The sequence below is a fragment of the Passer domesticus genome, chromosome 11 (assembly GCF_036417665.1).
Source record: "Passer domesticus isolate bPasDom1 chromosome 11, bPasDom1.hap1, whole genome shotgun sequence".
Lineage (NCBI taxonomy): Eukaryota > Metazoa > Chordata > Aves > Passeriformes > Passeridae > Passer > Passer domesticus.
The window spans coordinates 2,529,458-2,542,269 of NC_087484.1; the positions used below are offsets into that span (position 1 = coordinate 2,529,458).

At 43.3% G+C, this 12,812-nt stretch overlaps 1 protein-coding gene across 1 annotated transcript in view; it reads right to left on the reverse strand.

The window, feature by feature from the left end:
• SI (sucrase-isomaltase) overlaps positions 1 to 12,812 on the reverse strand; it is a 41,751-nt gene extending 28,939 nt beyond the window's left edge. The window contains exons 1-10 of the mRNA XM_064385158.1: positions 12,642 to 12,812; positions 11,077 to 11,197; positions 10,269 to 10,342; positions 5,839 to 5,959; positions 5,653 to 5,762; positions 4,861 to 5,012; positions 3,309 to 3,480; positions 1,898 to 1,997; positions 1,192 to 1,304; positions 96 to 221 (exon numbers count right to left, since the gene is read on the reverse strand). Of these exons, the coding sequence (XP_064241228.1) occupies positions 96 to 221; positions 1,192 to 1,304; positions 1,898 to 1,997; positions 3,309 to 3,480; positions 4,861 to 5,012; positions 5,653 to 5,762; positions 5,839 to 5,959; positions 10,269 to 10,342; positions 11,077 to 11,197 (1,089 nt within the window). The 5' untranslated portion in view covers positions 12,642 to 12,812. The remainder of the gene's footprint in view (positions 1 to 95; positions 222 to 1,191; positions 1,305 to 1,897; positions 1,998 to 3,308; positions 3,481 to 4,860; positions 5,013 to 5,652; positions 5,763 to 5,838; positions 5,960 to 10,268; positions 10,343 to 11,076; positions 11,198 to 12,641) is intronic.

Genomic DNA, 12,812 nt, shown 5'->3' on the forward strand with positions numbered 1-12,812 from the left:
CACAAAAACCTTTGACACCACTCATTTCCTAACCCAAGTTCATGGAAAACAAGCCACTTGTGGGACCTTGGAGCGCTCCCCAAGCCCATACTCACGTGGGGCAGTCCAACAGCTCTGTTCCTCTCCACCACTTCCATCACCTCATCCAGGGAGGCGTATCCATAGCGGCAGAGCTGGAATCCCAAGTTCCAGTAGGCAGGCAGTGCTGGCAGTCCCACAAGCTGTGAGAGGAAAACAAAAACCCCACGTGCTGCTGGACACCCTGTGTCACCTCATTCCTTTTCCCTGCATCCACTGGTGCCTCAGGATTTGATCTTTTCTATTTCCATGTATCTGTACCCCTGCAGCTCTTCAGTGTGTAACTCTGAGCTCCACACCCAGTGCCAGCTGCTGCTTCCCCATCCTGGGCAGACACAACAATTCCTCTCCAGGCCTGGCAGTCAAGGACACCTCCCTGCCTCAGGGCCAGAGATGGAAACAAAAGTGAGCTGGGGGAGCAAACTGGGGGTCAGTGACTGCATGAGCTGGAGCTGGAACTGGAGGATGAACCCCCAGAATGCAAATGGCCCAAACTTATCCAAGTGTGAAACCCGTGAGCCGTGGAGCATTTTGGGTGCAGCCCTGGGGGGCTTGGCCTGCCCTGGCTGTACCTGAAGGGCCTGCAATAAACAGAACTGCTTTTTATTCCCTGCACTCTGGCTGCCCTCTGGTTTAGGTAGTCCTGAAAACGCATCACCACATTTCTCAAATCTACTCAAATAGCCCACCCCTAAATACAATATTTGCAATATTTTCCCTATTATTTATTTATTTTAATAAATACTGGTATTTTGGGACAATGTCCATTCTTTAAGGTGTCACTGGAACCAAGGAAGATCTTGAGAAGTGCAAAAGATACCCAGTGATATCTTGTGATCATAAGATCCAGACATCCTGAAAACACACTTTCTATCCCATAATATTGCCATGTGAACATGAACTTTTCCTTATGACAAGAGCAAGGAAACATAAGTTACTATAGAGACCATCTCCAGCTGCAATGGTCACGGTGTAAATTACAGATTTATGAATTTTGGAGCTCTTGGACCTGGGAGATGGTCTTCAGCACCCAGAGAAAAAGAATATGATAATATAAATCCCAAGCACTTTGAAAAAATCTGTCCAATGCATAATCCCTGTAAGTAAAGGTACCTGCAGGTACTCCTGGACTACTTGCTCTGGAGTGTTCCCCAGGAAGATGTAGAAATCCAGGATGCCTCCAATGGTTCTGTAGGTCACTGCTGGAGCAGGCTGCACCACAAATTCTGCCAGACAAGAAGGCACAAAAACAGGTCTGAAGGACAAGAAATTCTAAAGTAACTTTTCTAATTGATGATTAGAAAATTTACTGTAGTAAAAACCACAGAATGCCTAAAGAACCCAAATCATTAATTGAACTTGCAAAGAAGGGGAAATCAGTCAACTCTTTATGTGTCCCTATTTCCATTCCTTTGCATCCTACAGAGAAGAGCATCAGAAGAAATCCAATGGTTCAACCTTTTATCTCTGAATTTTTAGTACAACTTTCCAGCCCAAAGATGCGCAGACCTCAGTAAACATAAATATAAATACACTTATCTGAAGGGATTAAAGAACATTTATTTCCAAGTGTTGTTCCCTCCAAATTTAGTCTCTTATTCTAGTGCAGACCTGTACAGCCTTTGGATGAGGTCCTGACCCTCAGAATTCCATCAAATCCCTCCAGTTAACTGGGAGCTACTCACTGCTTGTGTTTGAAATGACTGCTCTCAGATATTGGGGGTGTTTTTAAGAAGGGACACTTACATCAGCTCAGTTTTATTGCAATAATTTCAAAAGAAAGTCAACTTTCTCAGAGCCCCAGAGGAAGATTTCTTACCCATGGCATTGCTGTTCATGAGGAAAACACCAAAGGAGGCTCCAGTGTTGTCTTCCAAACACAGGAAGAAAGTATGGGTTCCATACAAGTTATCCATTGCCTAAAATAATAAAGGGAACAGGCAAGCTGATGAACATCTAATAACAGGATCTGCTCTGGAATATTTCAAAATATATCAAAGGTAGAACTCAAAACATCTCAAAATGGAGCAAACAGAAGAAATTTAAATCTTGACACTTCCCTGTTTTATATGTTCTGTTTTTCCTGGTGTTATTCTCCTTTATTTTCCATTAAAACAAGAATTTACCCAATAAATAGATAACAGATCTGATGGATCTGCAGGAAAGTTGGCAGATATTGCAGCTCTATTTCTGGGGAATAAATGTGCTCATCAAGAACTTGAGAGGTGCTTACATCCCTTTCACCACAGATTAGGTTTTACATCTAATCTATATTTCTATTCATCCTACAAGGCAATAATTTTGATGCCTAATCTATGGAAATAGGAGAGTGCCTTGCTGCTTTTTCATTTCCTTTCTAATTCTTTTTTTTATTTCTGCTGTTATTATTAGCAACATAACCCCTGAGAGACACTAACAATTGTTGCAATAGTTGTGCTTTTTCTCCTGAAAAAATAAATTCAGTTCAAATGAACAAGAAACAAAACCTGAGCAATTTGACATCAGCCTAACTTGGTGATGTTCAGTGTTATTTTAGCTTAAGGAGTCTAGACTCAGTGGAGCCATTCAGTTAAGAACTATCTTCAATCCAGAGCAAAGAGTGAAGAAGAATCTCAAGGCAATGGGTACAAATTCCAGATTATTAATTAATTGCATGCAGACATCTCACCCTCAGGTTTCAGTCCATTTATCTCCTATTACAGGAGAACAAAAGTTCTCTCTCAAAGCAGGGAGTTGCTTTATGAAGCTGAGGTAATGGTGAAAATAATCTCACAATTATCAAAAAATGGGTGTCACAGAAATTGCTTCATAAAGGGACAGCCAGAAAACTCTAGCAACAAATAACAGCTGACAGACATACTTTTATCTTGGAAAGAAACAACTGCTAAGGAGAATTTTTCCATAATTTGAGCTCCAAGGATGTTGCTGAAGCAGCCTGGACCATCTGAACTGAACCCTGCCCTCAGCAAAGCCTATTGTTATTTATTAGTATGTTATTTATTCTGATTATCAGTAGAAGCTGGAGACTCATCTATTAAGTTTTATCCACTGGTTTTCCACTGCACACCAACACAGAAATCAAGGAACACCCATCAGTACCACGGAGCTTTTAGCAACAACACGCAGTGCCTGAAAAATCTTCAGGGGAAGCTCAGTGGATTGACGGATGTGTTCACAGCCCGGGAGGTGACAGAACTGCAAAGATTGAGGGGAAACCACCCCAGACTCACTGCAGAGGGGCCAGTGTCCCTGCTGAAGAGAGGCCAGGTTTTCCAGTTGACGTCGTGCCTGTACTGCTTGTGCACGTGCTCGCCCACGCCGTAGATGTTGCTGCTGGGCAGTTTGATGGAGAGCTGCAGGAACTGGTCAGCGTACTGCAGGGGCCCAATGCTGGTGTCAAACCTGGTGGAAAAGGGCAAAATAAATGAGGAAAAAGGGAAGAGCTTTACAGAGTTGTTGCAAGGAGTGTTTCTGCTCATTTCAGCTGGAGCTGAGTGGCAGAGTCAGGTCTCCACCCAGATCTTTCAGGTTTTCTTCCAGATGTTGTTGGAATCAGAACTTTCTTTTGGGGCCTCAAGTGGAACAAAAAATGGTGGAAGTTTACAGACTTTACCAGAATAATCAGGATTTTGCTAATGAACTGTTGTAACACATTCTCCTTCTTTAAAGAGCCTCTCTTGTTGGGCTGTTTAAGAGCTGGGGAAAATCAGTGCAAACCTTGTGCAAAGAAATTTATCAAGGATTTATCTCTGCCCTTATCCAACGGTAGCAACAACTTCCTTTGAGATCCTCAAACTCAGAGTCCAACATCAGTATCATGTTTTCTTTAGAACCCAAATGGAAACACTTTTATAAAATTAAACAAAGGCCTAAGGAAATTTAGACAATATTCCAGAGAATTGTTTCAGTGTGGTCCCTCAGGTGTCTCATCCCACTCCCTGTACCTGTTTAATCAGTCAGGCACTGCTGACTGCCAAGTCCATCTTCTGTGCCCTCTATAATTGCAAATCAATCATTACAGAGGATTCCAAGCAAGACAACAATACTAATAAGAGCAAAAAGCAACCCTCAATTAATGAAACTCGAAGCCTTGCTAATCCAAGTGGCCCAGCCTTGTGACAGGTAATCATTCCTGGCTGATTTAATGAGCACCTTCATCCTGGCACTTCCCTGCTCTGAGGGCACTTGGACACCTGTGGTTTGGTGGGTTTGGTTTCATTTATTTATTTTTAGAACATAAATGGGATGAGGCAGTCCAATGTTCAAGTTCATTAAATATTTTAGACACGGGCTTACATGACCAGCTGTCCTTGGATAGCACAGGTGTAAAGGGCAGCCTGATTTTGGTGGTGATACAAAGGGCAGCCTGATTTTGGTGGTTCAGGGCCTCAGCACAAGTGTAGTAAAGAAGATAAAGGAAGGTAAAAAAAAAAGGTCAAAAGGTAAAGAAGACAAAAGATAATCAGGAGTTTTCTCACATGGTTTGAAGCACTGGCAGAGTCCCTCAGGTAATAAAATTTCCCCATATTGAGATTTCCCCAGCACTGGGGAAACGTGATCAGGGAGCCACACCTGAAACTCTTCAGACAGAGCTTCCCACCTCAGACTTTGTTCCCAAAGTCATCCCAAGAGTCCTTGAGGGACACCCACCAGTCAAGAAGAGGGGAGAAGTAGGGTCTATGCCCAAGAGAACACCTCACAGGTGGCATCTGGTGTGGCACCACCAGTTCTCAGGGAGCCCAGTGACATCTGTGCCACCGAGGAAGGCCCCCCAGGACTTACAGCACTTTGCCATTGCTGGCTCTGGTCACCACGAGGCTGAAGGGGTTCTGCTTCAGCTCCACCTTGTAGTTGGGGTTGGAGGCCATGGATCCCTCGAAGGGCTTCACGTGCTCATGGGGGACCTCAAACCTTTGAGCGTTAGGGTCAGTGATCTGCACATATTGACACAACACATTGGGCCTTTACAAAATTAATCCTCAATACAGATATTTTCTAGCACTATCCACAGTTCTGACTCAGGGTATTTCCACCTTTATCCCAGTCTTCTCCTCTGCTTTTACTGTTATTCACTTCCAAGTTTAATTACTCATTTTCAGCCATTTTCTTCAAAATATCTGACTCTCAGGAACCCACCACAGGACAAAATCTCCCACAGAAGGTCCATAATCCCACAAGCCACTGGTACCCCACATCCATGGCACAGACTATTGAGCTCTCCATGGAAAACAAACCATTGGAAAAGCTAATATTGTCTGTCAAAATGATTGAGTGATGTGATTGGGCCATAAACAAGAAATAAGTAAATACATTTATCCCCCCCAAATCTTCCTGTGATGAGGACAAATGGTAGATAATAGAAAAGCTGAGCTTTCCAGAAATCTCAGTGATTTTTCATACAGAATTCCCACCATGCCAAGTGCCTGTGGCACTGCAACAGCAGGGAGAACAGCGAAAGAACTTCAGTGGGAATCATGAGAGTGCTGCAGAGGCATCAATCCTGCGCTCCCTGCACAGCAGCCCCACATCTTGCAGAGCACACAGCCCTTGGAGCAGACGAGGACAAAGCCTGACCTTGAATCGGAAGCGGTTGTTGGTCTGATACTCCGCCGTGAGCAGCACGGTCTGGATGTCATTCCCGAAGAGGGAAGGGGATGGCAGCCTGTCCAACGTGGCCTCGAACCCTTGGGACACAAACACAGGGTGTTGTGTGGGTTGGGACAGCACGGGGGGGACCTGGGGGCCCGGGCCAGGGCTCACCTGCCTTGGTGGATCTCTGGGAGCCCCGCACTTGGTAGCCGTGCTTGTGGGAGAAGAAGCACCAGGGCACGTTGGCATCGCTCTGGGGGCTCCAGCAGCAGCCACGGAGGGAGCAGGTGCTCTGAGCAAGGACAGGAGGGGCACAAATCAGCTGGGCTTACACAAAAAAACCCATGCCAAACCAATTAAAGTGCACACTTCACCCCAAACACCAGGAACCTTAATGATTTCTGCACTCGGGTCAAAGCCTCCTTTGAAAAAGCCCATGGAGTGAACCCAGTGGTGGCACAGAAATCACTAAAGAGGGTTTTTATGGAATCAGAGTAAACAAAACCCCATGGAGTGAACCCAGTGGTGGCACAGAAATCACTAAAGAGGGTTTTATGGAATCAGAGTAAACAAAACCCCATGGAGTGAACCCAGTGGTGGCACAGAAATCACTAAAGAGGGTTTTTTTATGGAATCAGAGTAAACTAGCTTATTGGAGATGTATTCTTTCTTAAGACCACAAGATCCACAGGTAAAATAAACATTTTAAAAGAGTTATTGAAACATTTGAGCTGTGACAGATACAGCAGAGCCATAACCAAAAGCCATGCACTGGAGAGGGGGTGAAATTTATCATGGGATTAACATCTAATAAACATCTATATAGGCATAATTGAACATTGTGTATAATATCTACATTTTAATGTAATTTTCCAGTATCAGAAATAGTCAGACTGCTTCTGCATAACCTCAAATTGAAATAAATATTTAAAAAAAAAAAAACACCTATTTTTTCAAGCCTCTGTCTCAGTGTAGTGGCACCATGCTTTACACACACATTCACTAGAAAGCTGAAATTCCTTCCCCTTGTTCTTAGAAATTAACCTGTTCACGTGCTCTGTGTGTGAGGTTTATGTTTGGAGATAAGATTGGGGCAATGAATCACAGAAGTTTCCACCCTTTTCTCTCCTTAAACCCCCATTCATTACTTAGGGCAAAGGACAGTGGCAAAACAACTCTCACTGAGGGCAAAGGGTGATTCCATCAGTGATCTCAGGTACCCAGTTCCAAAAGGGACACCCTCCAAACCTCACTTTCACCTCTCCACTACCAGAAGCTCTTTCTGCCTTCATCTGATTATGCTCAAATGCTTTTGGTACTTGTAATAATTATTTAAAATATTCTGCAGCTCAAAATAAGTAGACATGACCCCAAACCTTCATTGCTGCTGTCCTTATTTTGGGGTTGGAGAGCCCAAACTGGTCAGTGCAGGTCAAATTATTTTGAGAGGCTCTGGGCAGATAAAAGATGAGGCAGCTCCAGCCCAGCAATCGGGCAGGTGCTGAAGGAAGCACTGAGGGAGCTCACAAAGCCACTGGCTTGGGAAGTCTCAAGGCAGTTATTTGATAGTGGTTTTACAGAGCACAGAAATCACTCAAAACCACCCAAAATAAACCCCAGATTCACCAAATAGGTAAATGTTTTTCCTCTCTGTCTGAGATTCATCCCATCAGAAAACATTTACTGTCATTTCCATCAGGTTCCAAGCCAAAATTAAGGGCTGGAGGAGAGCTGTAGGGACTCATTTCCCCCCTTTGACACACACAGCCCTTTGTAAGGCTGTGAAAAACGTGGGATCACTTCCCACCTCCCCAGATGCCACCTGAGAACTCCCCATTTCCCATTTATAAACCACTGCAGGGGAAAGGAGAGGAAGCACCGAGTCCTCCAGGAGTGCAGAGATCTCAGCTTTATCCCCTTACTTCATTTCCTTCATATATTGGGGAATATCCTAAATATAAGAACAGATTTACTACTTCCATCCTCTCCTCCCTTTCCAGACCAGGGACCATCCCATAAAAAGCAGAATAAACTGATTTTCCTAGAACCTGGCAGTTCAAGCATCCACATTCCAAGCTGCCCAAGCATCTTCTTCTTTTCCCCAACTATTTCTCCTGAATACTCCTCAACTATTTTCAGCAGTTCCTTCACAGTCCAGTGATATTTTTCCAGCTGGATCTTATCCTGGCAGATTTCTATTTTTGTGGCATATTGAGCTTTCTGCACAAGGAAGTAAACACAGGAGCTGAGGATTGGCTGTGCTTGGCACAGGGGAAGGAGCAGAGTTCACCAGAGACACTGGGGAGCCTGTTGTAAAAGCAATCATCTGCTATAAATAAAGATGTGATCCCAGTCTGGGGGCTGTAAAAGCAGCACAATAGATACCAGCACCCAAAGCTTAATTAGGAATAACCCTGGATACGAGGAAGCTGTGTACACTGGGGTGCAGCATGAACTGAGCACAAGGGCTCCAAGAAGAGCCTGGCCACGTGCTGAACTAAGATGTGCTGCTCTGTGCCTCCACACAGGCCTCCAGCAGCAGGGCATTTTGGGAAGAAAAGCATAGAAACCAAGCCCAAAGCAACAATTCCCCCTTCCCTGAGCTTTCACAAGTGTCAGCCTGGCCTACACGAGCTCTGCTCAGTGGAATTCTTGTTTTACTGCTGTGTTCTGCTTGTCTGATCACACCTCCAGGCAATTTTCCACAGCAGTGAATAGATCCTAAATATCTTCCTTCTTCCAGCATCTCTATCTTCACCAACCACATGATCAAATTAAAAAATCTATTTATTTTCTTTCATTCTCTTTTATGCATTTCATCCTTTCTTCCTCTTCTGCCTTCCTTTCTTCCCTCATTTTTCTTTTCTTCCTTTCTTCCTTCCTTTGTCTTTTCTTTCTGCCTTCCTCTTCTGTTTGCCTTGTTTCCTCCTTCCTTTCATTTTCTTTCTTCTATTTACTTCTCATTTCTGCAATCCTACTCATTTTCTGGCTCCACCCTGGACATCTTCAGTGACCAAGGAACTCAAGGCAGACACTAACCCTTGTAGATCAGCTTAGCCAAACCATTTTTCCCAGCTGCTGTTTATTCTGAAAACCCCTAACACAAACCACTGCAGAGGAGTGATGCAGGACCTGCAGTTTTACAGATTCCTGCATTAGTGCAGCCTGGCACAACCACATCACTTCCAGGGCAAAATGAGCAAGGGGTGAATGGAATCACTGGGATGGGATTCTGGCTTTCCCCATGGAGTAAAGGTGATATTTATCTCTAAGCCTGTCAGATCTGCTGCCTGCTCTTCACTAATATTCAGAAATAATTTATTTTACCTCTAATTCCAGATCAGGCACCCTCAGTGTTGCAATCTGCATCTACTTTTCTGCTGGAAGCCATGATTTGACTGTCTTTAATTCTCTCCTACCACCAGCCTTGCAGCTGCAACCAGAGCAGCACTGCTCCCCTCCCTGCTTGATGAGTGCAGCCCTGCACGTGGGGTGAGTGGTTCAGAGGCAGTAATTACAGATTTAAATGATCTGCCTGGCTTCTCCTGCAGTGCTCTGCCTGTTCCTGGGGCAGGGAAGGAACCTGAAGAGGCGAGGAACAGGCTGTGATTTGAACCTTTCCTAACCCATCCCCTGCAGGACTTTATTGAGCTACAAATCATAACAAAACCCACGGCAGGACAGGCTTTAACAACAGCTAGCTCTGGAATTAGGTGGGAATTTCCTCCAAGGTTCAGACAGCTGGGTAACAATTTTTATACCTCTGTGAATGACAGAAGTAACCCATATCACACTGGGGTTTTTTTTTCTCCTAAGCTGCCCCTCCCCAGATCAAAGATAGATACCAGACATCCACCAGAAAACAAGAAAATCCATACTCAAGATGAAAAATAATCATTATACTAATAATAGTCTTTCAAGAGTAACTATTACAGAAAGGTGCTCAATGTGAAAGCACTGAAAAAAAAAGGGCATCATAAAATCATGGAAGGGTTTGGGTTGGAAGAGACCTCAAATCTCCTCTCATTCCAATTCCTTCCATGGGTAGGGAACCTTCCACCATCCCAGGCTGCTCCAAGCCTCACCCAGCCTGAGATGATGCTTTTCACTGGGAATTTTAACTCCAAGATTCTTAAGCCAAAAGGTCTTTTCCATGCTCTGCTCTCTCAGACACCCCAACCAAACTGGGATCCAAAGTGGGTCTGAAAGGAAACTCTGACCACACCTTGAACATTGGAAAATTGCACATCTCAGCAAAGGCCAGCATTTCTGAATTATTATAAATGCCACTTTTTGACCATCACACCAAATGAAACCAGTCAGAAAAAGTTGTTAAAAACCAAGGGTGACTCTTTTAACTGCTTGATGTCTGACCAAAATTTTTTCCACCTCTCCCCGAACCAGAGAAATCCGACCTCCTGTCAGTGGGGCTGAAATGGCTGTGAGGAGTGGAGCTCCCCTGCAAACACTGGCAAAATCACACATTTAAACAGGTTAAGGGAACACCTGCTCTGGTAGAGACAAATGAGCTTTTTATAAATAAGCAGGAAGTTTTATGGGATGAAATATCTTTTCTAGTGTTTTCCAGAATGTTACCAGACCTCTGTTGCAAGTTGATCCGGGATGCAGTCAATTCTCTCTGCTACTGGTGTATTCTGACATTGTGGGTAGAATTCTGTCAGGGAAATAAAGCAACGGGTTAACACCAGGATCTCTAAACTGCAGGAATAACTCGACTCCCTCTGAACTCAGCATTCCTGCTGCCTGCTTCCCTAACAACAACAGAGATCCAAATCACCATCAACCATTGTTTCTGTGATTCATTTTTACCTTTGGAAAATGGCACACAATTATTTCAGATATGAAAACTTCACTGTAAATTTTTGAGCATATAGCAACAATTTTTATTTTTCTGCCATTTTCACCCCCAAGTTTTTTGCTCCACTCCCTGTGTGTGAACAAAAATGGGACTGGAAGTGAAGCAGGTGCTCTGCATCACATCCCTGGAACACAAGGGTTTCCTGATTTATCAGTACATCAGCAAGAAACACTGGGGGATGTTAGGATCATAATGATGCTCCACACAATTTGGCTGCTCCCATATAGGGATCGGGCAAATTTTTTTCAGTTATCTTTTTTTTAATACTCCAAAAAATTGAAATTATCTGGGCTCTATGTTCCAGAGAAAGTCCAATCAGTGGAGGGAGAGATAAAAGGTTTTTCACGACAATAAACCCTGACTCACACCATTTATTGCATTCATAACTTTGATAGGATCACCCACAGGAAGGACTTTCCATGATTCACCCGTGGGTAACGATAAGAGCATTTGGATGCTGATAAGAGCAGGAGCCCTGAGCCACATGCCACTTGAGTTTCTGCTCCTGCACAGCCCTGGGAAGCTCTCACCTGGAGATTTGACTCCGGGTTGCCCCGTGGCCAGCAGCCCAATGAGGACACAGGCGATGACAGTGACCACGGTGAAGAGGGCAATCAGGGTGAGCTCCAGCCCACTGAACTTCCTGCCCATCTAGAAACCAGAGAAACTCCATCAGCCGAAGTGAAACACAAGGGACAGCTGTAAATTGCATTTCCAGTTTATAAATGTTGCTAATTTATTGAATTGTTTTGGTTTTGAGCCACATCACCTAATCCTGAGGCTTAAATAAAACTCTCCTTAAATATTAGATGCAAATTATTTCAGGATAATTCACCCAGTGCAGATTATGAAATTATTACCCTGACAAATGTATTTTGGTCCCTGCAAATCACTTAACACAGAACAATTTGCTCCTGAAATTAGCCATGAAGTTTCCCACAGGTTACTAAAACTCCTGAAACAGAAAACAAATAAAATCTTCCTTTTTTCCTTTTCTAAACTTTATTTTCTCCTTTAGAGCATACAAAGGGTTATTCATTTAAAAAAGGAGGATCTTGATGTGTTAAAAATACACCTGAGAGAAGCTGGAATAAACTCTGAGGGCGTGTCCAGGACACGTGGGGAAGGCAAGACAGAGATAAATTGCTTTTTTGTACAGTGGCAGAGCAGGTTGTGTACAAGCTCGTGGCACAGTGGTTGCTGCTGGAATCACAACTGAACTATGGGAAATAACTAAATGGAGTCAGTGCCTTAAAAGACTGTGGAAAACATGAGGTTTTCCCAAATTCCTTTTTTGTATTTTTGGTGAGAAATGCGTCCTGAGCCAAGGGGGCTGTGCTGGCTCAGAGAACAGCCCAGAGCCATCAACACTGAACTGTGCACCAGCAATCAAACTGATTAAAACTAATTAAAACTAATTAAAACTAATCTCAGCAGCCAGATCTATACACACTGGCAGCTACCACTGCATTTAACTGGTGGTTAAGAGCATTTAACCTCATAAAACAGAGTTAAATACAGAGAAATTGGTTCTTTTTAGCTAAGGAAGTGTGGGAGCACGTGTGCATTGCACTGGCACATCAGAACACTTTCACATGTTTTAGTGGTGACTCACAGAAATGAAAAATACTTTCGAATGAACTATTTTGTGCGTGAACAGTTTAAATAATTGTGTGCACCTGTTGCTATTTTTAACCCATCACCCTCTCTCCATCACAACCTAAAATCCCCTTTTTGCTGTGTTGCCCCAGATGGTATCATCCTAAAACTTAAAAACCCTAATGTTCGTTTATCTGAAAAGCAAGATTTTATTCAAGTTCTTATCATTAAAGCCTTCTATCTCATTGAATTTCAGTTCTTTCTTCTCCTGGTCTCCCTCCAAACTCTAAAACATTGGAAATAAATCCTTATAATTTATAAATCTAAGTTCTGTTGTGTGATGACCATTCACCAGCAAGGAAAAGCTGTCCAGAACATTGGAATAAATAATATGCAATATAATATATACTTAAACAACATAAAATATAATAAGAATATATATTATAATAATATATATTTAAACAAAATATATATTTTAACCAAACGAAAGCCTTACCTTAAAGTTTCTGTGTTTCCTTCATTGGCAGCTCCTGACTGTGAAGTTCAACATCAAACCTGGGGCTTTATGCGCTGCTGTTATCAGTCCTCAGCTGTGTTTGCAGAGCCCTGGGCCAATGGCAGGCACAGCAGAATTACAGGCAGATTACAGACACTCTTTGGACTAAAC